At 38.4% G+C, this 25,074-nt stretch overlaps 1 protein-coding gene across 1 annotated transcript in view; it reads left to right on the top strand.

Annotated features, from left to right (window-relative positions):
- The first annotated feature begins 2,712 nt into the window (after nt 1-2,712).
- CHIC2 (cysteine rich hydrophobic domain 2) overlaps nt 2,713-25,074 on the top strand; it is a 28,134-nt gene continuing 5,772 nt past the window's right edge. Inside the window, exons 1-5 of the mRNA XM_079305344.1 lie at nt 2,713-3,044; nt 9,654-9,708; nt 9,852-10,007; nt 23,334-23,390; nt 23,557-23,616. Of these exons, the coding sequence (XP_079161470.1) occupies nt 2,926-3,044; nt 9,654-9,708; nt 9,852-10,007; nt 23,334-23,390; nt 23,557-23,616 (447 nt within the window). The 5' untranslated portion in view covers nt 2,713-2,925. The remainder of the gene's footprint in view (nt 3,045-9,653; nt 9,709-9,851; nt 10,008-23,333; nt 23,391-23,556; nt 23,617-25,074) is intronic.

Here is a 25,074-nt window from a genome sequence, read left to right as displayed (position 1 = left end):
GTGGAAGGTTCCCTGCACATGGCAGGAGAATTGGATGATCTTCAAGGTTCCTTTTGACTCAACCACTCTATGATTCCATGAAATACTGAAACAAACCAGGAAAAAAGAACTGTAGATTTCAAAGGAAAAAGTATCTGAAAAGGAGGCTATTGTAAACAAGATACATAAGTATCTTGTATCAAAGAACTAGGAAAGTAAAGGGGAACGCAGAAATCCCTTCACACTCATGAAAGTGGACAAGGGCAGTGTTACAGATGCCATTTATCTCAACTTTTGTAAAGCCTGCAAAAGCCCACAACATTCTTTTCTCTTAACTGGAGAGAGATGGATTTACAGGGTGGGCTGTGAGATGGGTAAAAAAGTGGTTAGATGGTTGCATCCAGAGGGTAGAGGACAACAGCTCCAAAGGACATCAGTGGTAACTGATATTAAGAGTCTGTATTGGGACCAGCACTACTTAATGCCTTCATCAATGATATAGACAAAAGGATCTAGTGCACCTTCAGTGAATTTGCAGATGACACTAAGCTGAGAAGTGTGGTTAACACACCTGGAAGATGGGATGCCAGCCAGAGAGACTTGGACTAGCTTGAGAAGTGGGCACAAGGGATTCTCCTGAGGTTTAACAAGACCAAGTACAAGGTGCTGCACCTGGGTTGGAGCAATCCTCAGTATCAACTCAGGCTAGGGATGAACAGATCCAGAGCAGCCCTGCCAAGAAGGACTTGGGGGTGCTGTGAGAAGCTGGACATGACCCAGCCATGTGCACTCATAGCCCAGAAAGCCAAATGTGTCCTGGGCTGCATCCAGAGCAGCATGGGCAGCAGGGGAGGGAGGAGATTCTGCCCCTCTGCTCTGTTTTGGTGAGACCCCAGCAGGAACACTGCATCCAGCTCTGGAGAACCCAACACAGGAAGGACATGGACCTGCTGGAATGAGTCCAGACAAGAGCCACCAAGTTGATTGGATGGGTGGAGAACCTTTGCTAGAAGGAAATTCTGAGAGAATTGGAGTGGTTCAGCCGGGAGAAGTGAAAGCTTTTGGGTGACCTGAACGACACCTTGCAGTATTGAAGGAGGCCTACAAGAAAGATGAACAGGGACTTTCTACAAGGACATGTATCAGACACTAGCAAGAAATTAGGATAAAGACACATTTTTTACATTTACTGTGAGGGTGAGATGTTGGAACAGGTTGCCTGGAGTAGCTGTGCAAGTGTCATCCTTGGAAATGTCCATGGCCAGGTTGGATAAGGCCTTGAGCAATCTGGAAGGAGTCTCTGCCCACAGCAGGGCGGGGTAGAACTTGATAATCTTTAATGTCCTGTCTAACCCAGGCCATTCTATGATTCTATGATAAGCAGATTTGTCTTTTTTTTTTTTTTTTTTTTTTTTTTTTTTTGACTGTTTCAGGCTGAACCCTCTGAAATTTATATTGGATACTGCTGCAAGTACATGATCTACCAGTCCACTCTGTCAAATACAAAAGGTCTTCTCCCACTTTTAAGATGTCATCCTGCTGCTATATCTCATCCTATGTTACACTACCTTCCACTGTCATCACAACAGCTGACAGTCTACCTGTTGCTAAGGCCATTATGCTCACATTGGCACATTCCAGTCTTTAAGTTTTGGTTATGTCAAATAACAAAACTGCCAAGAGAGACGAAGAATCCCTGCCATTTTTAGGGTTTTCTGCTGAGCATTCATCAATATAGTCCTAAAGGGGCTGTTCCTCTGCAAATTCATTGTTCATCTGCTCTGCAAACAGTGGCCTTAGCATGATGCTTTCCATGGAGGATTCAAGGCTGCCACAGGAATGGCAGATCCAGGAACTGACAGCACCAAGGGACAGCACCAAGGGACAGCACCAAGGGACCTGGTCTCAGCCTTCATGTGAGCAGGTCAGCCTTGGCCAGGGGCCACTTTCCCCACATCTCCCTGCACGAGGCAGAGGGACCAGTGTGCAACCCCTCCTCTCACAGCAGGTGTCTAACCCCACCTCCTGTGGATGGATGCCCAAAAGAGGGTTAAAACCTTGTGGTCAATAAGTCAATGGAACCCTGGGCTGCATTGGGAAGGGCATTGCCAGCAGGCCGGGGGAGGTGATCTCTGCTCAGCCCTGGTGAGGAACATCTGGAGTGCTGTGTCCAGTTCTGGGCTCCTCAGGACAAGAGAGACATGGAGCTCCTGGAGCAGGTCCAGTGCAGGGCAGCAAAGACAAGTAAGGGATTGGAGCAGCTCTCATGTGAAGAAAGGCTGAGGGAGTTGGGCCTGTTCAGCACTGAGGAGATATCTGAGAGGGGACCTAAACAGTATCTATCAGAATCTGCAGGGAGGATGTCAGAGGATGGAGCCAGGTTCTTCTCGGGGTAGCAAGCGATAGGAAAAGGGACAACGGGGAGAAACTGGTGCACAGAAGTTCCACTGCAGTGTGAGGAAGAACTTCACTGTGCAGGTGACCACACTCCGGAACAGACTGTCCAGAGAGGCACAGTCATCGGAGACACTCAGGACCGCCTGGACACAGCGCTGTGCCGTGTGCTCTGGGACTGAGCAGGACGGGATGGGCGCTGTGCCCGCTCCCTGCCCCGCCGGTTCCGTGTCTCCGGATCCCCCGCGGCCCCTCACGCCGCTGCCCGGCCCGCGCTGCTCGAGGCGGGGCGGGGCGGGGCGGGGCCGGGGCCGGATGTTGTTGTTGTTGTTCCTGCCCCGCCCTCGCCCCCTCCCCCCGCGGAGGGTGACGGGCGCTTCCCCGCCCGGAGCCGCCGCCGCCGCTCCAGCCGCTGCTGCCGCCGCGGCCCCTCTGCCGCCCGGCCCGGCCCGGCCCCGGGGCGCCCCGCCGGCCCCCTCCCGCCTGCCTCCCTGGCCGGCTCCCTTCGCGTCGCCCCGGCTCCTCTGGCTCATCGGACGCCCCGGCCCGGCCATGGCGGACTTCGATGAGATCTACGAGGAGGAGGAGGACGAGGAACGGGCGCTGGAGGAGCAGCTGCTGAAGTACTCGCCCGACCCGGTGGTGGTGCGCGGCTCCGGCCATGTCACCGTGTAAGGGCCGCGGCGGGGCCTGCGCGGCCGGGGCGGGCGTGAGGAGGCCGGGCGGCGGGACGGGGGCGGCCGAGCCCGCGGGTGCAGCTCGGGGCAAGCCGGGGCGGGCGTGGGGAGCACCGGCCGCGACTGCCGCCCGTCCCCTGGCCTGCGAGGCTGCGAGAGGGCTCTTCTCGGCCCCACCGAGACCTGGGGAAACTCGCGGGCGGGTGCAAACCATAACTAGGCGCTGAGGAAACAAGACTGACTTGGGCTGTGACTGGCAGAGGAATGTGAAGTATTTGTCCAAAATGATGAGCTGTCAGGAAGTAAGGTGCCTGTGTTCCTTTGTATAACAGGTATGTGCCAGCACATGACGGGCTGGACTATTGAACAAGGTTGTTTATGTTCCTGTTACCCACTCCCATTTAACTGGTGACTGCTAATATAGCTCCGAGGACTTTAACAAAGAAAAGGGTTCAGTTAGTCAGATATCTACGTGTAAAATTATGTTGTGATTGGTGTGTGTTGTTTCACTGTGTTTGACATAGAAGCAGCTTTGTTTTGTGTGTTTGGTATCTAGCAGCAAGTGACTAGGAGCTTGTATAGTACTCTCAGTAATGTAAGAGATGAGGGTATCATTCCTTTCATCAGTTCTGTCAGGCTCACTCTGTTGGAGTGTAGTAGTTGTCAGTTACAATGTATAGTGTCAAAAGCTGAAATACAAACCTGGAGACAAGAGACAGTAGTACAAAGTTTTGGGTTTTTGTATTCAGTGTTCAGCAGAACTAGGTTTGTAGTACAGACATAAAAGCTGAAGATATTGTGGTCTGTTGCTCTGGGTCTCATAAACTCTACTGATTTTCAGATACTAACCTGACAAGTGTTTTGGCCCTTGAATACATTGCTCTTTATCATGTGGTTGACACAAACACTAATAGCTGGGCAGTGCAGTTAGGTGTCCAGTTAAAAACAGGAAGTAAGGTATGGATAGTCTGAGAGAGATTTGGAAACTTAGAAGGACATAGATAGGGCCAGAGGTCAAGGAGGCCCTGTGAAAGAATAGAAGCATGTAGTCAGTGTGTTCAACTTATGACTGTTTATTGTGAACTAAGGCTGTACCAGTGATTCACTGAAAATAAGCCAGTAGCCATAGTCTGTTTATGAAGAACAGAGAAAAACCACAATTAGGTAGTTTTGATATTAGCAGATGAAAAGTGCAAATAACTGAAACAGAGGCAAACACTGGTTTCTCCTCCAATACTTGAAGGTAGGTTAAGCAAGACAAGATGAAGGCCCGTTAGTGGAATGTTGGGGAAGCTTGTGAAACATTGGCTGTGACTAGTAAGGGCCTTGTGGTTGAAGGATGGCTGCCTTGTTAATTGTTCATTAATAGTTACTAGCTCATTATTACTTTAAGATCTTCCTTAAAGTACTTGTTCTTTAGGTTTTGAATGAGCAATGAAATACCAATGTGTGCCTCCAAAATTAAGCAATTGATCTTCATCTGCATTCTTTACTGTGCTAGGTGTTAACAGTTAACTACATAGCATCAGCCACTTACACCTTTGTACAGCCTATAACTTTTCTTGTCATGGTTCCAGAAGCTTATCATTAAAAGTTAGATAGATCCCTTTTAGAACATTCATTTGGTGGATATCAGGAATAGGTCAAGTCCTATGTGCGTGATGAATTAGTCTTGCCAGTATAAAAGCATGTGTGCATTTTGAAGGTCTGACAAAAATGATCAGCAGTTAAGCAAATACTGGATTGATCTGTCCCTGGCTCTGCAGTTTGAAGATTTGCTGACTGCTCCTGCTGTGTGTGTATTTAAACAGAAGCTCTCTTTTCATAGTCTGTTGTCATATCCTTTCTGTTCTTATGTAGAAGTCATAATGTTGAGTTTGAAATATGTCAATTCCATGACTACATATTAACATCAGAGAGACATTTACCAGTACTTGATTTCATCCAACAGATAATGGAAGTGTGTGAGTCTTCTAAGCTGAGTAATTAAAAACAATTCAAGGAAAGCAGTTAAATATTATCCAAATAAAACATATGAATTCTTTGCCTTTTGGGGATGTGGAGCTTTTGGTTAGCACTAAGTTTTCTCCTTAAACCCCCTGTTTGAAACATGCTGCAGGCAATGCAAAATTTTTTTAACATTGTTTTTTAAATATTCAATTAAACTGTTTTCAGACAGCAGAGGTTTTGATAGCTTGGTAAAGGAGTAACCTCACCTGGTTGCTGAAAATTTGAGGTTCTCTTGTAATGGCGAAAAACTTGAAAGTGATGTGAAAATAGATCCTTACTTAAAACTGAACTGAAAGTCCAAGGTGTTTCATACTTGTTTCTAAAATCATTATGATGGGAATGGAGGTACATGATGTGTTTGAAATCATGAAGAGAATATTTAAGATACGTGTCTGGTAGTGTTTTCCAGTGATTGTTTTCCTGTTCCTAGGCCAGTTGAGACATGTACCATATATGTAGCAGACTGTATTAACGAGTAATACTGGATTTATTCTTGCAGTACTGGAATGATGGAGAGCCATTGAGATGTGCTGATGAATGCTTTTCTGTGCTGTTGTTACAGCACTTTATATCTTAATGCAAGATAACTTCTGTGTAGGGTTGAAAACAGCTTACAAAAGGTGTATTTGCCCAATAAACTTTCTTTATTATTAAACTGAAGTCTTCTAATATGTTTTTCAACCTTACTCTGCATCAAAGACATATGAGTAAAAACAGGGCTATGTGAGAATCATGGAGCATGTTAAGATTTGTGAAATATATATTTATTTTTTAAGAGTTGGGGACATGTGGACCTAAAGAGTAGAGTTAAGGGCAGTGACAAAATGGTTTAGAGTCCCCATAAGAGAAGATAAAGGGGAAGAGGATAGCATGTGGCAATTTTTTTGTGTTAGGATGATCTGACTTGCATGCTGGGGAAGGTTCCAAATTGTCTGTGTCCTGCACTGCAAACTTCTGTACTTTAAAGCTACCACCTCTCTCCATTTCTTTCTCCACTATACACAAGGGCAGGAATTTATCTGTACCTTTCAAATGGAGTTATGCTCCAGAAATGCTTGTTCAGGTCCAGGAAGGGTAAAGAATGTACTCATGCGTGAGGTGAGCATGGATCTGTTGAAGATGTGATTTAAGTGGGAAAGGCATAGAGCAAGCAGAGAAGGGTCAGTGTCACTGGGGATGCAGTGTTATAATAAAGAAATTTAGTGCTATAGTAGGACAGCTGTCTGAGGAAATTAATCTCCAAAATATTAAATGTGCAGTAGTGTTCTGTGGAGTTTCTAGTGCTTTAATTTCCAAATTTCAGCTTGCAGTCAAGAGTGACAGTTCTGTGATCACATAATTACTTGCAATGTATGGTATGCTTTTAATATATGGAGTCACCCTTTTTTACTGCCTGCATATGGTGACAACACTGATGTGTCAAGCTCAAAATTTTGCTGGTAGCTGTTTGAGTTAGCTTCAACTTCGCTACCCTACCATGTATTAAACATTATCACAAGCTTTGAGTACAGGCTCTCAGTCTCTTTGCTTATAACTTCAACCAAGTGTAACTGCATTGTTGGAAGTTTCTGTGCCTCACACTGCCTCAGTGTTTGTAATTTCAGACAGCTGTAGAGCTTTTCCAGTAGGGGTTGCTGTTATCAGAAATTATTTTTTATGCTTGATGAGTATTTGTTTGTATTTGTTGGACCTGTCAACATTTGAATACTTCACAAATACTGATATAATGAACTAATTATATTGTTAAGTGGTATTACCTTTTAGTTTTGAGACTTGTGATGGTAGCTGTCTCTTGAGCTTGGAGTCATTCTCCAAGCTTGGCTGCTTCCAAAATGTATGTGAATCCAAGGGGCTCTTTCAAACTTCGGTTTCCACTTGAATTTAATGGCAATTTTAAGTAGGGCATGACACTTAAGTGATTGGGTATGACTCTGATGTTTACATAACTTTTGCCTCAGCACTTAGTTTCACTCAGCAGTTTGAAGAGAGGGTGGATGGTCCTCCTGTCATGAAATATTCAGCAGGATTTTTAATGGTAGCATGTTTCCAGTAAGTTAAGTTTCCTTTGTTCTGTGTTGAAGTAGTAAACTTGTCATATGTGTTTCTGTGTAACAATTCTCATTTGTTATTTCACTAGTTTTGAGAGACTTAGTCTTGCAGTGCTACTATTCTAGTTTCAAATACTGAAATATGGTAGATAATGCCTGTGTAAATAAGATCCCCTGTGAGATCTTATTGCAGACTTTCAAAATACAAAGGAAACTTAAAAGAAAGGTGGAGTAAGACTTTTTGCCTGGGCCTATAGTGACAGGATTGTGGGGAATAGTTTTAAACGGAAAGAGCATAGGTTTAGTTTGGATATAAGGATGAAGGCAATGAGACACTGGAACAGGCTGTTCAGAGAAGGTGTGGATGCACTGTCATTGGATGTCTTCAGTGGAACACTTGGCTCATTGAAAGTGTTGGTTGGATGCAGCTTTGAGCAACCTGATCTAGTGACAGGAAGACCAGATTAGATGGCTTTTGGTTCTTTCCAACACAAATAATTTTATGATTTTACTACTTGTAAAAAATGATAGGAAAATTACCTGCTTGCTCTGCCCTAAGCCCCAATGAAAAAGTCACCTACAGCCTTAAACTATGTAGCCCAGTGTGGTGCTGCAAACTTTGGCAACAGGCATTGCTGCGTATGGACTCCGTGTAAGTCTGGCTGTTCCTGGTGTCCATGCTTGTACTCTCTGGCATCTGCAGCTCTGTGAGTAATGTAAACTTCAGCACTGTCTTTGCTGTAGTGTGTTTGTCAGGGACCTTGTGTCATCTTGCTTTGAATTTGTTGGCGCTGTTTGCATCAGTAATGTTAAGTTACAAACAAACAAGAAACAAACCCAGAAGTTAGCTACTTGCACCTTATTTTTAGCTGCACTTTCTTTTGACTGTTTTAAAACAGTTTCTGTCTAGTTTCAGTCAGTGCTCTCTGTGGTGATGAACACTCCCCTTACCCTTCCTGAAACTTTGCACTTTAATCATGTCCCCCTCGGCCTTATTTTTTCCAGCTTAATGCCAGCCTTAGTCTATTGAGGCAGCTGCTTTATTCCCTTTATTATATTAGCCTTCCTTCTTTCTGTCTTTTTCTAACTCATGAAATGTGGATGCCAGAGCTGCACCCCGTACCGAATATGTGGGTGTATGAGGGTTTTATTCATAGTCCAAATGATGGTAAGCACTTTCTCAGTGGTGGCCAGTATTTTATTGCTATTTCTAGTAGCTGCTGCTTGCACTGAGCTGATGTTTAAGAGAATCATGAGTGGTGATTAAAAGATCTGTCCTGTGAGCTGTACCTGTCAAACTTCAGTTGAGTGTCACATAAGAATAGTTGAGGAATCCCAAAATTCACCACCTTTTATTTATCTACAAAGAAACTCATCTGCCACTTTGTTCACTGGGTTTTAAGAGGTTTCCACAGTAGCTTACAAGGTAATGCCTGTTTGATTACTAGGACAAAGTTCTCTACTGGCATGCAGATCATTCAATTCAGTACGGAAAAAAATTCAGTAAAACACCGTATCTCTGGGAAGTACCTAGCTGCTCAAGAGCATATTGCAAAAGCAAATTATGTGTTTAAAATCTTCAGCTCTCAAGGCTTAGGTAAGCTTTTCTGCAAGCAACTCAGCAATGTGTGATAGGTGTTGCTGCCAGTATTTCAAGTCTTGAGCAGTTTAGCTTCTGATTTTTGTTTGTAGTATCTGATAGACTGCTCTGGTTTATATTTAGAATATTTAAAATTGCAACTTAAATTTTACACTGACTGCTGTATACCAAATTAGTAACCAGTCATGTACTGTTAGGAATGATTTTAAAGTCTGCATAGTCTCTACTAAAAGTTATCGCCCAGCCCAGATGCCAGAAAATATTCAGATTGTCTGAGGTTCATCTGGTCATGAACCCAACCAAACAACTGTAAGGTAGAAAGCCTATTTTTAATAGATAAGCTGACACTTTTCAGATCTTTAGATCATGTGAAACCCAGTAGATTCAATAACTCTAGCTCATTTCAAATTGCTTCACAGCTTTACATGTGTAATTGGTTATTGTTTAAGTCATGTTTTGTTACTTGCATAATAGGTTTCAAAACACAAAATGCAATTTATTTTATGAAAATTAAGCTAGTATTTATTCCATTTTTATGCTTAGAACAGTTATTTAGCACTGGATGAGCTTTTCTTCAAGATACATCTGTACTGGTACAAGAGAGAGGTAGTTCAAATTGTGGCCTTAAGTTGCTTCCCTTTCCCCTTGTTCACTTACCTCGCTTGCTACTATTGCTTATAGGTTTGCTGACTTTGGGGAAGAGTCAATAGTATCAAGAGAACTATGAGAAGAGACTATGGCCATGATGGTTTTCAATCTGTGTGCAATGGTGTATTTTTGTTTGTTAGAATAATTTGAAGAATTACTCTCAATAACAAGTAGTGTTTTCCTGAAATTAATACTGTTACTGATACAGACCCTGAGAGTATTATGAGGTGCTTGTAATTTGTGGCATGGATTAGGGTTATTTACAATTTTGGTACAATCTAAATTTTGTTTTTGCAGGTTTGGACTAAGCAACAAATTTGAAGCAGAATTTCCTTCATCTTTAACTGGAAAGGTGGGTATGTCTGAAGAGAAGTTTGGAATTGGAGTTCACATTTTATTACAAAAACAGATGTTCCAAGTATGGAGTACCGTAAAAGTAATAAATTGTGCTGCTGTAGTACTAGTTTGTTTCTTCTTTTTTCATTTCCCATGTAGGTTGCACCTGAAGAATTCAAAGCCAGCATCAGTAGAGTTAACAGTTGTCTTAAGAAGAATCTTCCAGTTAATGTACGATGGCTACTATGTGGATGCCTTTGCTGCTGCTGCACTTTAGGTTGTAGTATGTGGCCAGTTATCTGCCTCAGTAAAAGAGTAAGTTGAATATTAATAGAATTTTTGATAGCTAGAATTGTACTGGTTTTGTTCTCATTTTAGTTTGTTATTTTTTTTTCTCCCTTCTCCATCATAAAAAACTGTTGCTAGAACTTATTTAAATCACTTTTATTTTGTACATTTTGGTATCTGTTGCCTGCTGTACTGGTTAAAGTTACAGGAGACATCAGTCAGGATTTCGAAATTATAACTCAATGAAAGGTACTATAACTGAATGCCTCCTAGTGCCACCTATTGTAAAGCAATTATTGCAGTTGAACCAACTTTCAACATACTCTTAAATAGTTGCATCTTTTCTGTGATACATTGTTTGAGATTATCAGATTTTGGCAGTGAATGAGTGGCAGTTTGTTGTTGAGAAGCTTCTGATTACACTGTGGCCTCAAGGAACCACATGTTTTTTGTTAGAAAGGCAGTTTTTAAAAAGTATAACTGATTTTTCTTTTTGAATTTTTCTTCCAAGCTGTAGATGAGTAAGATGCGTTTTTTAAAATGAAGAACTTGAAAGTAGCCTTTTGTCTATGTACACTTTGCACTTAGAGCATTGTTCACAACAGAAGCTCATTACATGAGCCTGGTTTTCACTTCCTTTTTCTCAGTGTGGTTAATTAGGCTGCCCTACCACCTCTTCTGTTTCTGTGTCTGCAAAAATTGTCTTTGACTAGTTCTATTTCTACTACTCTGCAGGAAATCTCTGTGCCTCCTCTTCATCTCCTCACTGTTTAGTATTGTTCATCTTTGCATTTAATGTCATGCCTTGTATATGTTCTCTCATGTAATGCCTCTTAATGCTACAACTTGTGTACAATTCAGTATACTGGACATTATCATGATTTTATCAAAATTCTCATTTTTTAGTGTTAATAAATAAAGGAATTCTAAAAAAATATTTATAGGATGAACATTGAATTTAACAAAACCTGTATGCATTTTTGTATCATCTAACTATTTGTGTTAAGATCTTAATGCTTATCTCCTTTAACGGATTACTTAAGGGTAGTTTTAATTGTATACAAAATCAAGTAGAAAAGCTTCCTGGTAATGTTGGAGTTTGTGGAGAAACTAATCAAAACAAAAATATTGGTGTCAGTGTGAATTATATCAAACCCTAAGTTTTTTGTCTTCAAGTTGTTGCAAGCTAGTAAGTGTTCTGCACATGATTGTATATCCATAGCCCAAAAATCTGCTGGAAGAAATTAGAATCCAGTGATTGCTTCAACAGATAAGCAGGTGACTTAAGTAGCTTGCAGAGAAGACCTTTACTGTTCAAGGCCTAGCACTGTAGGTGACAAACACAAGGGAAATTGTGTCCATTGCTACTGTCCATGTTGAACTTCTAAATGAGAATGCTTCTGGTGTTATGAAGTTTGACCCAGTTTTCTCACATAATGTGTTATAGCAGGAAACAATAACAGGATGTAACTTGGTAGGAGCTGATGTCACAAGCTCTCATCCTCTAGACAGGGCCCTCTAATCAACTTTTTATGCATTGTTAAACAGTGTCAGGAAAAATACAAGGGCTTCCAGCATCTGGGGTCAGAAAATAGTTCAAAGCTGAGGAGAGAGATTCTGTGTGGGAACCTGGTGAAGCAACAGTTAGAGGAGTTGTGTGGGATAGTAAACTCCTTCCAAAAGGATAAATCTGGGGGAAAAAAACCCCAGCCCAACAGGTACTTTGTTCAGAGGAGGCTGAAGAGAGGATATTGGTGTAATTGTTGCTGTGGTATAGAATGCGTGTGGACGGAAGAGTTGTGGAAAGAGTATGAACTCTTTCCATGAAAGAGTAGGAATGTGGACACAGCTCTGTGACTGAATTTGTGTAAGCCATCCTAGAGTATGGCCCAGATTATCAGTAAATGTTGCATTTTTCCTGTTAAAGTTGTTACCAGAGGACATTTATGGACCTTTGCATCTTTTTCTGCTCTTGGATGTTCAGCATTAGTGCAACTTAGGACTCAGCTGTCTAAACAAAGTATCTCATGCCACCATAGATGTCACAATGGCACTAGACACTGATAGCAGTTTGATTATTCCTCCAGAGTAAAAGTAATTTAAATCAGTCTGGAGATTTCAGATCAGCACCACTTGTCCTTGTCCGTGTTAAAGCCTCACCAAATGAACGTGTGCTTGCAGGGTTGTTTCTCAGACAGAAAACTCAGAATTTGGTGTCTATTTGGCATCTGAAGAGTATATATAGAGAATGAATTAACTTGTGTTCTTAAAGACAAAGTGAAAGGGAAGAGACTGCTTTTCCCAACTCCTAAGTCTTAATCCTGGAAATAGCTGAAAAAGAATATTTTTCTTTGGTAGAGGAGTTAAGGGGAAAACTTAACTTTTTCAAGCTTAAATCTTTCAAGGACATGTTGGGAGATTCTAGTGTAGGGAACAAGCAGAAGGATTTTTAATTATTCTAGTCAGGGCTACTACTTTTAATTACAGAAAAATGGTGAAAAGTAACTGCCACTTGGGTTGCTTTTATAGATATGGGTGGATTTAACTTTGTCATGGTAGACCCAGAGCAGGAAAATATGAAGTGATATAAATCCCTTAAATCCCTCTTACGTGGAATTATAGGGGTTGAACTCTGTAAGATCTCAGTACTGAATTGTATCCACAAGCTTCTGCATAAAAGAAGAATCTTAGGACTTTCCATCAGTTTATATCAAAGTGCTGTGACAAGTGCAAGAAACTAACAATATGTACTTTCCCCGAAGTGTGGAATGTAAGAGACGGTGCATTGGGAATTACCTGGAGCTGCTCAGTAAAAGCAGCAGTTGTAAATAGTACCTAGTTCATCCAGGTTCCAGTCTGTTATTTGCTCAGTAGATTCCAGGAGAACTGTGACAAGAAGCAAATTCATATTCTCTCATTAAAAAAAAAAAATCATTGATTCCCTTGGTTTGCTGCTTGTGCCACAGTTTTGCTTATACATAAGATTAAGGTATTCAGTGTGAACTACTCATATTTGAACTGCTAGTGTTTGACTTTACCTGTGTCTTGGAAGAGGGTTGTGTTGTCAAATTATCTTCTGTGCTTTGACTTTAGCTGTTCTTTCCCTGGCTGGACTCAGCCATAAGTATAGTCACAACAGTCAGGATTCTTGAGGAAATGGGGGTCCATGATGATGTATGCTTATTTCTTCTCTTTAATTTTGAGATACAATTAATTATTTCCCACTTCTACTCATACTGTAGAACAAATGATCAATAAATAAAAGGTTGCTTCTTTTACATTACTTGCACTTGTTTGAGAAGTGTTACCCAGAGAGCTTTGCTAGCTCAGCCCTAAGTGATTCCCAGTGAAAGGACAGTTACTTGGAGCTGACTTGTATTATATCCTTTGCTGCAGTGATCACAAAAGACTCCCAAGACTTTATAATGAGAGAGTTTGATTTCTGAAAGCATGATAGGAGCGTTTGCATCCTGAAATTTGTGCAGGTCATGTTTTAACTGCACAACAAAAGTATACACATCTTCATATTTGCCCTTTTCTACTGAAATGGAAGACTACAAATTTTATTAGTGTTGAATTACAGATACAGTAAGCCAACAAGTGGGAGGATTTCTCAAAGATTTTATTAAATGAAACAATAGTTTCAACTACAGAATTCCTTATTTTTAATATAGAAGAGGAATTTTTCTCAGAATGACCAATTAAGAAATATCTGTTTTAATGAATCTGAATCAATCTACCCTGGTCCTGAATTGCTGATACAGTTTACAGCTCTTTTTCAGAGAAATACTTTTTGTTTGGTTTTCTTATGGTTCATATAGACAAAATGTCAATTTCTGCTTCAGAGTTAGAATAATTTTCTTAGTGGTTCTCTGCATTCTGTGTTTTTATTGCCTTTCGTTGACTTTTTAAATTCTAACTCAGGAAAGTTACCACAAATGTAGGTACAATTTCTGAAATAACAATTATTGAAAGTTTGTGTATAGTTGGAATACACACTTCTTTTTATTCAGTGAAAAACAAGGTAATGGTTTGTTTCCTTAAATCAGCAGGTGCTTCAAACTAGGAATTTTTTAAGCCACAGATGTTTCTAAGTTTAACTGTTAATTATGTAATTTTAGTTGTTTCCATGCAGTGAAAGCTTCCCCTTCACTGAATTTTTCTTTTCAGTGCTGGTTTTGGAATCTTTGTATAGTGTTGTTTCCTTTCTTAGTTTGCACTGAGATATTTGGAAAAAGTCTGCTACTCTTCAGCAATAAAATAAGTGTTTTATTTGATTCAGTATCTTATTGCTTCTCTCCTTTTATGTGGTCTTGATTCGATTTTAATGAATAAAAGCTGCAAGAAAGTTGCAGGAAGTACAATCCCTCATTTGCAGATCTAGATCATAAATGTTCTTGAACAGTTTTATTAATGGAATGCACCATCTTTTCTGGGACAAATTCCAGGCTGTACAAATGAACATTAGGTCTTTAAGTTGTTGTTCTTCAAATAGAAAGAATGGCATAGTGATTTATAATTCAAAAAGCACTGCAGGCTTAGGTGCCCATTTGAAACCACTTTTTCAAATAAATTGGCACTCATTTTCAGTATTAACTAAATGCTGTAGTTCCTGATGAGTAAATAGGATATATAATTTCAACAGAAACAGTAACAATGAAAGCTATGATAGAATTGCAGTACTGCTAGATTTCTTAAAAGCTGGTATTGTACAAGTAAATTGCATGTTTCAGATGCTTCATGGGCAATCTCTTAAAATGAATAGAATTAGATATTTAACAGTGTGATCTGTAGTAATACTTTCAAGAGTGATTTGTTTGTTTGTGAATGCACACAAAGCTGATGAATGCTGCTTAAGCCTCATCATTAGTTGTCACTTTCATAGCAGTTCACATCTTCAGAGTGCTATATAAACACAGCTAATTACAACTTCCAAAGTACAAATTAAATATATGGTGGAGGAACTGGAATGTATTTTCTTAAATTCAATGGTGTTGTTTGTCAGTGGATGATACTAATGCTAAAAATGCATTTGATCAGTTGATTGAATTTATAAATACATTACATTTGTTTTCAAAACTGAAGAAAATGTATGTTTTTCTCGTATGCCCATCTGCCAGGGACTTTGCACTGGAGGTACTCATATTAGCATAATGCTTTTCTGAGGAGTTCCACAAGCAATTACTTAAGACCAAAGGTGCCTTGTTTTTGAAGTATTATGACAGTTTACATTTTAGTTCAGTTTGGAATAATCTTTGAAATTGTAATGTATTTATTATGGTTATCCTAATCAGAGCACATATCTCTGTGTTGACTCTAGTGAACTTAGTATACCTTTTTCTAAAGTAGAACTTGTATGTATCAAATATGCATTTGTAACCATTGTTTTCAAAAGCATTCAGAGGTATTTAAAAAAAAATATTAACTATGAAATAAACTTAAAAAAAAATCAAAATATTCAGGCCTGGTATATTTTGCTTTAGATATTGTTCACTAGAGGAGTCACTAAGCCATCTGTATACTCAAGTAGCTAAGCTGGTAGAACAAATAAATATGAAATCATTATGTGTATACCTATGTGGTTTTTGTTTTTTTTTTCCTATATCTGCAATCAGATTGCATTTCCTTCACAGCAACCTACAAAAGCTTACCAGCTTTTCATGTGCTTTCCTAAAAGTTTGTAGTAGTGAGTTGGTATACAGTCACTACTGTTGTTGAGGTATTGGAGCAGGTAGTTTTACCATGTCTTTTAAATTGCAGACTTGCTTGGTGGTGGAAAGGGCAATAAGATTGACATGAGGAATACTTACAGATAAAAGTAGATCACAGAATACTAATTTGTTTCTTTATAGATCAAATGCAAACCCTTTAGTACTTCAAAAATATGTATTCTGAAGTTAAATTTGTGATTTTGTTTTTTCTTGATTTTTATGTAAGTCCTAAATATAGTGTATCTCTGGGATGTATAGTGAATATTCCACCCGCTATTTAAAATTTGATTGCATTTGTAATTAGAGTTATGTTTCTGAACATTTTCATATTAATCAGAACAATCTGGGTAAAATTAATATTTCCATTTTACCTCTTTTATGTTGTGATGGCTAAGGTATGTAAAGGGATCATTCAGTGGTTTGGGTTTATTGTTGCTTTTTATATTGCTCTTCCTGTCTAGGTTGATGTGTTCCTGAAACTACAAGTGTGAGTTGGGTGAAATTTGCATAGAGCTATTTTGAAAGAGCCTGCTAAAAGTGGTCTAGTTAGTTGTCAGATTTGGAAATCGGTTTAGAAAGGAACATATTTAGGATTCTGTCTTTAGGAATTTAAAGATAATTCCAAATAAGGAACATATGCAAACACTGTTGAGGAAAGAATTGGAAAGCAAATTTACCTGAAATTTATATGATAAAATTAAACTGAGTAGGAAGCACTTGGCTGAACAATAGCTTGTTAGACTGTTACTGTAGAACAGAAAACCAGAATGAAGTTCTGGCAAGTGTGAAGTAGTGACACACTTCTGTGCCTCTTCTCTTGATTTTTTTAAAAGTACCCTAGATCTGGAAAGTATTCAGTTTTCCACTTTATTAAAACAAATCACAGTAAAATATTCTGCTGAAGTGTAGCATTCTTAGTAACTCAAGCAGTATATATAAAGAAAGTTATTTAGTGAAGAAAACAGTAGTTTAAGAACCATTACGGCTGACAAAACAGTTGGGAGGATGAGGGGGGGCAGTTCTACAAAAGAGAAGAGTGGAAGAGTTAATAAAAGTTGAACCATACCAAACACACGTAAAATGTGAAGTGGCCTGGTAGTTCTAATTTTGTAGCTCATAAAAATATTTTTTGCTGAATTTTGGAATAAATTACTTGATCTGGAACAATAATGATGATGGGAAATACTAAGTTGCCAGATTTATTTTTTCCAAATTTGTAAAGTAGCTGCAGGATCAACCAGTGTTTTTCTGATTCAGCCCTCAGATGTACAAGGGACTGTAGAGGCTGTCCCTTTGAGAGGGATTATTCTCTTCAGCATGCAGACTGGTGAAGTGATGGATTTTACAGTCTTCTATGGAGTTTTGTCAAGTCGTGCTGCCTTTCAGTCTTTCTGGCCACGTAGCTTCTCTCCCGTTCTTGGCCACTGCCCTTAGACACTCCTACAGCAGGAGCCAAAGCATTCTTATGTACTGATAAACTAAACCTGTGAGTGCTCCTAGAAATTGGTGCTTTATAATTTGTACTTTCAGAAAGATCCCTGGCAGGCTCTGAGTCTATATTGTGTAACAATTCTTAGGCATTATCAGAATGCTTCAGGCACTATGAGTGGTTCAGAGGTTATGAAAATTCACTGATAGAGATGTAAGCTGTCCCCTGCCAGCTGGCTTGAAATGAATGGGAAAGTTTCTGGGCACAGTTTCATTTCTTAATAGAGATGTAACCAGAGATCTCTTAGCTTCTCAACCTAGATTGGCCCTGAACTATTTTCCATAGCATACTCCTGGATATTTTGGAAATAAACGACAGCAACCAAAATTAACATCTCTGTAACCTTAAAAGAGGAGATGGAATTTTCATTCATGTTCAGTGTAAAATTTCCCTCAGAGAATGACACCAAATGAGTTATTTGGTGTAGATTTGATCCTATTTCCGTCCATGTTACAGTAAATTCTATTTTATGTGTTCATTTTCTGTGGCCTTTTCTGTGAGAATGTCATTCAGCAGGAGGTGGATGCTTTAGATTGTCATGGCTAGATTTGAATAATTTGCTTGGAGGGATCAGAGCTTCATGGGTTTTGTTTCCATATGATGACAGAATCAGAGCTAGAATTTAATCCTAGGATGACTGAGTTACAAATCTTTCTTTCTTTAAAAGTTCAAATAACAACATTAAGTGTATTCATGGTGCTTCATGGATCAGTTCAACACTTGTCTGCCTGCAAAATGTGTTTTTGACCACATTTCAAGGCGTTCTCAAGGGAAGTGTGTTATTTTTGCCATGGTCAAGACTATTTCTACTACAAGGCTTCTCCATAGTGTGAAATTTTCACAGATGGTTGCCTCTAGTCAGTGGTACCTCTTTGTAGAATGTAGCTAGCAACACTTAGTTGGTGACTTAGCTCTTACACGACAGCTAAAATATCCAGTGGCTAAAATATCAGTTAGCATCTTGAATCTTTTGGATTTTGTATATTTGAGAGGAAACTTACAGAAGACCTTAATCAACTTCTAGGAACTTTCTTTGTTAGTTTCTCTCTTGTTAAGTGTCTCTACTGCTGACCAAAATGCCTTTGGAAAATACTCATTCAGTATTTGTCAATCAGTGCATTGGTGATAATACAACATCCCTCCAGTTTACTCCTAGGTATATATACATGGGTGTATGTTTCTGTACACGTTCTCTATCCTGCATATGTTTAATGGCTTTACTGCTTTCTTAAATATTCTAGGAATTTGACAATTAAGGCAATCAGAGTAACTGAGGAATAATCTTGAGTTTAGATATTAAAAAGTGTTACATGCAGTGGTGTCAAAGAACACTGAGCTTCTCTTTATATCAGCAAATAGTTGGTGGAAGAGACCTTGTGAAAAAGTAATTGGTATGACTTGATTTACTAAGCTTTAAATTCATGTCTTTGTGGTGTACCAACCCAGGGCTGAGATCTGTACAAATGAGGTTAAGTTTATGGATCATGTGAGCCGATATCCTCAGGGCTATCTTCCAAAATGTGAAATCAATGTGATGTCAGTTCTCCTGCCCCAGAATTGTTGACTGTATTTGGGTGTGATCTGAGCTGTGATCTTGTGCTTTAGGATGGACTCACTTTCTGCACAAAGTAGTCAATATAGTTAGGCCAGGTGCAGAAATAGCAATCTTGTTGGACAAGGCAGTTATTTCAAGGTCATATAAAAAGCACGAGACTGCTGCATTTATTTCCAGATATTATTCATTCTGTTTAGTATAGATTTCAATTACTTTCTTGCATGGATGCTGAAGTGGCTTCTGGAATGAGCACCCTTACAATGGTCTAAAATAAGAAATATACTAGCTACTAATAGGAGAAATTATGCAAGATCTCCATGTTACCTTTGTAGTAGGACAGACATCTTTTCAAACTACTGTGCAGTAAAGCAGATAGTCCAGGATGTCAGCATCTGAAATCAAATCAGGTTTCACCTTTGTGTTCTTATCCCTTCACAAATGGAGAATTCCATGGTAAGATGGGAATCTTACCAATTTGCAGTTCATGTGGGCTCACTTGAGGTATAGTTAGTGTTCAAGATGAGGACATTCTCACAGATGTACACAAGCACAGATGTACATCATTCAGTTATGTGTGTTTTGAGTACAGCTTTGGCATTTTAGTGGTATCAGTATGGGCCTCAAAATTGGCTTGAGGGATGTTCTGGCGTGTTGAAAGTGAGCATTATGTGATTCATTTATCTAACTATTTCATCATTCGTGCTGATAGCTAAATTACTTGGGTATAAATTTTGTATTCAGAATGCTTCTGTCATTTCTCTCTTTGAATGAGCAGAGATACTATGGTTCTGACCTCTGGCAGGATCCTTTGACTTTTTTCTGTGGTGTATAATACAAATTCTGGCCATATGAGAAGCTAACAAAAGTCTGTGTAGCATTCTCTTTGTATTTTGAAATTTGAGGATAAATTAGGGCAGTATTCAAAACCAATAATACTTGATTGTGGTAAAGTTTTGTATGAAGGAATTTGAAAATCTCGTGTTATTTATTGGACTAATAGTGCACTAGGTATACATATGTTTTCACATGAGAAGTCAATGATCAAATGCACGTAGTGGGAGATTCTTTGATTTTTCCCAAACAACTACAAATGCAATTGTTAGTGAAGGGCTGTCCATGTTGTTTCCCCACATAATAAAGACAAAGAGAGGTAGTCAAATTAGCACCATTTTGGGAGTCATATAGGCTTTAATACTGTACCAGTCGTTCACTGATTTGCAGCAAGACTTGAGGGGACTTGGCCCTTTTGCTAGTGCAGTTTAGTGCAGTGTGCGTGTTCCTGGTCATGCACTGCCAGAGGGACCCTGTTACTGCACAGCCTTCCTGTCCAGATCTTAATTCCATCTGGAGCTAACTGGATAGACACTGCAAAGATGTAACAGAAATGTCTTGCAGTTGGTAATATATTCAGAATTATCCTTCTTTCTGCTTGGAAAGTTCATATTTAGGCTTAGATTTTTTTTTTCTTCCATGTTTGAGAGAAAAACTTTATTTTACTGAATCAGGAGCAGTAAGATTAGTGGAAGTGTATTCTGCACAGGGATTTTTTGAGAGTCTGATTTTTCAAAAGACACTGTTAGGCATTAATATCTTTAAAGAATCAGTTATTTTACAGAAATGCTTCATTAAACATTGCATCTAGACAGTTGAACAGGTCTATTTCACAAAATTCTGTGGATGGTGTTGAAGACTATTTGCTTTTTTTCATGAAATATGTTACAAAACATACTTTTTTATCATTGGTATGCTGAAAATCGTACTCAAATTGCAGGTTTTTTTCTTTGCTCAAATATTGGACTGAGTTTTTTAAGAAAAATAAATTAAAAGCTGGATAGTATTAAATCTTCCTAATAAGCAAGTCTCTCTTCCACTTAATTTGTGCTTTTGTTGTGGCTAACAAATAATTTGCTGTATGGGTTTTTCTGTACACCATTGATAGAATATACAAGCTTGTCATCCTTGTGTGCTGGAAATGCTACACTCAAATCAAGTGTTCCTTTCTGGTTTTGTATATCCTCACCTGCTCCTCACTGTAAATCATTGAGATGTCAAGAGCAGTGATTAATTAAGCTGCACGTGCAAGTGCTTTTTTTCACCTGTCAAGTAGGAAGAAAACTTACTATAGTGAATTGTGTGATGCTGTTTAATTAATTTCTTTTTATTCCAACCTCTGAGGTTTGCAGAAATATTTTACAGTCTAATTTTCATTAGCATTTCTATATTAATAATATGGTGTGTTTGGGAGCTATAACTATCCCAGATTATACCATAGGAAGGGTGGGTAGTGTTTAAGACTCTGGGAAGATAAAGAATCGTGGTCTTGAGGCTGCATGTATTTTTATCTCCTGCTAATCAAATGACTTTAAACTGTCCTCTTGTTTGAATAAACCAATTAATAGTACCTATCAATTTCTTATTTATATTTATGTATTGTAATATAGATGTAATTTTATTGGAATTTGAAAAGCTTGGATGATTTTCACAGTCTTTGGGGCAAACAATGAAATTAAATTGTATAGTGATCTTAATCTATTATTAAAAGGTCCTGGAAAGGAAGATTACAAGGTAGATTCAGGTTTTGAATCAGTTTTGCCATTGGTTTAGCAGCGGGTGGGCAGGCAGATGCCTGCTCAGAGTAGAACCTATTGCCATTTTTCACCATTGATAGAGTAGCCTTTCAGAGTCAATGAGCTCTGTCAATGTGAGCTTGTCAAGGCTACAACTTCATAGACCTGAGAGGCGGTTTGAGAGGTCAGCCCTTTTCAGGTTTGCTGTGATGCAAATGAACTTTAATGCTTAAACAACTATTGGAATTTTTATGTCTGCTCCTTGTTCTTTTTTCTTCACAAAGTCATTGACGAGACATTCAGTGCTTTTTAAATTGGAAGTTGCATTGTGCTAAAGACCTAGTACAGATTTACGGAGGGCTGAAAGCAGTTAGATCATGTTCTTTTCATGGTGCGATTAGAATCAAATCGATTTCCCTACAGCCTTCAGCATTCAGATGGCAATTTTAACAAAGCTTGGGGGCTAGACAAGGGACAAAACGACTGAACTGAATGTTAATTACACTCTGCAGCCTTATTTTCTTTTGATTTGGGGCTGACTGGCAACTAAATTAACAAAAGTGTGACCATAACTGCTGCCCTATTTTCATTTAAAAGGAGAGCAGACTCTAAAAGGCTATCTTTACAAAGAAACAAGTGAGGTCTACTGATTATTGTTAAAGGGCACTGTCTTTAAAAACATAATAATAAGAATAACCCCAAAAATACTCAATTTCTAATTTATGTGATAAATTAGTCACTGGTATGTCCACTTTTTGATAATTCCTTAGCTTGCGATTTTAAAATAAAGCATAATAAAAATTTGCTGTAATGAATACTGATAGGTAGCAATGATCTAATTTTTAATCATGTGACCACAGTGCATGCTTAGCTGTGTTTCCCCACAACTGCTTCAGTATTAAAATAGAGGATTTTTGAAAACTAAGCTCTTGATATTTGGGGGGAAATGAATAATTTGTTGTCTAATTTTTATTTTACTCAGACATTTTTGTTTCTCATGACAGCATTTAGTTTGGTTTGTTAAGGTTAATTTACAGTATTAGTATTTTGTAGTAATAACAGCAAGATGCTTTCTCATCCTTTCCCCTCACCCCTCTCTGCCTTCTAAGGAAGCTGCAGCTGCACTAAGTTGTATTTGATCCTTGTCATTGCTCCGTCCTTTTGCACCTGCAGCTCTGTTGGTCTCATCTTAACACCTGGCACCATGAATTATCCTCTTTTTATTCACTGTCTGTAGCAAATCCCATTTAGAGCTAAGCAATATATATTCTGGCAGTCAAATGACCATAAATGTCAGTATGTATTTCTCAAATGTAAATATAACTGAATAATTATATTCAGAATGCTGTGAAACTTTGCAGCACAGAATGTTCTTTAATTCTAGCGTGCATAATCTTAAAAAGTTGTGCAGCACAGCTTTCAGAATTCTCTATCTGAAATGTTAAGTGTGGATGACACAGGCAGTAAACCTTTCCTTTAGAATCCTAAATATTGTGTTTGCTCTCTATACCGATCACAAACTAGTAGTGCTTATTTGTGGAATTTACTGTAACTTTCTGCATTTACTTTTTCACACTCTAAAATCTGGATATATCTCCTCATTAATTTAGACTATTGTGTATTTGCACTTGACCTACAACATTGAAAAATAGTTTAAAACATTTGTGCGTTTATATGTTGACCTTAGAAGCAGTACATTTAGACCACGGGTCCTGGGGGAGCAGTGTTCCTGCTTTTTATACTTAGATCGTGTTAAAATTTCTGTGATTTTTTTTTTTTTAAGTTAAAACTGCCCTAAGAATGAGACAGCACACATATCAACAGTTTTTATTCCAAAGTGGTTAAGGTTATAATAAAAAGTTATTTCTGTTCTATATATTATTTAATACCAGACAAGTTTTGATAATACTCCAGACCACCTTGTACTCAGTCACTGTCCTGTACCTCTCTCCTTTTCACACTAAAGCAGCTGCAAAACAAAGTTTTTCTAAAACCAGTCAAGAGTAAAATTCTTTCTCATTTGTCTTCCAGACACGAAGATCGATTGAGAAGTTATTAGAATGGGAAAACAATAGGTTATACCACAAGGTGAGTGCCGCAGGGAGCAGCTTCGTACTGTTGGAGTTTGAATTGCACAGTATGGAAACAGATGCTTTTGTTGAACGAAAAATATGAAAGGTGAACAAATGGGCTAGTCTGTGTGCTGCAATAAAATACAGCTCATTTTTCTTCTTTTTCTTTCCTCCTTGTCTAGCTGTGCTTGCATTGGAGACTAAGCAAAAGGAAATGTGAAACGAATAACATGATGGAATATGTAAGTTAAAGGGCTGTTTTGTGAGTTTCTCTATTAAATGATCATTTATTTTGCTTCTGATCTTATTCTTTTCATGATTATTAATCAGTAAAGGTGTCAGGAGCTTAATCGCCTGAGTGCAAGGATTTTCTACGGTTCACAGATGCATGGTTTCATGTGCAGGACTGATTTATAAAGTTATGAATGACTTGAAAACAAGGCTTCACTGTGTTCTGAAAAATAATAAATTAATTGCCAAGATAAAATAGGTTGAACATGTGCTGATGGAGTGTGAAATTTTAGATGCTGTATAAAGAATAACCACAACTTTGGTTACGCAGCAAGTCAGATATGGCTATTTTATATAATGCTAATCAAGTCCAAAAGTATGGAAGAAGACCTTTCAACTAAGCTGTTGGAGCTTAAGAAACCTTTAGCCTTTTTAGATTTTAACTGCCCCTTACCTCAACTATCTTTAAAGTATCTTTATCTCCAGTTGGTTTCACTAAAATATTTTTAAGTCAGTCTCTGGAGTTTTAATCTACTTCAGTCTTTGGCTGAGATTCCATAAACCCTACAGTGAGAAGTTATGTGTGGTTTAAAATTAATGATCTTCTATGTAGGATTTCAGTTTGTTTAGCTTGCAACTTGTTCTTTTTTGGTGCTGTTCTTATTTCCATTTTCAATATGGAAGTACATAGGATGGGAAGAAATTAAGCTAGTAAAATGTAAGAAACATAAGGATTTCCATAATTTTTTCTAATGCTTTAGTAAGTAGGCTGTAGGAAGGTTAACATTTTAAAAATAAAGATTAGCTTTGGAGAAATACCTACTGCATTAGTTCTAACTTATCCATGATCTTCCATTACGCAGCACTTTGTTCTTTAAAGTAACAAAGCTATAATGCATATAAAAATTTGAAATGTGATTCAACAAAACAAAATTATATTTAAATTATTTTTATCTTTTAGTCTTCTCCTTTTCTCTGTCCCCCCACTAGATCTTATCTCTTGCCTGAAATACAAGGTTTTCAAAAAGCACTTTTTACAGAATGGCTCTATTCAGTTCACTGAATAACTACTTTTTGTAAAATTTATCCTGCAAAATTTTTTAGGTTAGATATATGGATATGACTGAAAATGGAATAAATCAAATTTCAAAAAGTAGGTTTCAGCTTTGCCTAAATGAAGCATTTATATTTTGCTGAAAACCTTTTTTACAGGAAATATTGTCAAACCCAATGTTCTGCAGATTCAATTGTAAAAACCATAATGTGAGTTTGTAAATACTATGGCCCGGCAACATTTACAGATGAATATTCATTCTGTTAAATATAATTTTAAATCAGTTGACCTGCTTACTATGATAATATATGCTTGGGCATATAATTTTATAGGATAAAGCTCAAAGATGTTATTTTCAATGAGTGAAACATCTGGTATTATCTTTGAGTATACTTAATGAGAAAATTTTTACAGA

Source organism: Erithacus rubecula (assembly GCF_903797595.1).
Source record: "Erithacus rubecula genome assembly, chromosome: 5".
Classification (NCBI taxonomy): domain Eukaryota; kingdom Metazoa; phylum Chordata; class Aves; order Passeriformes; family Muscicapidae; genus Erithacus; species Erithacus rubecula.
This window is presented reverse-complemented; position numbering and strand designations above follow the sequence as displayed.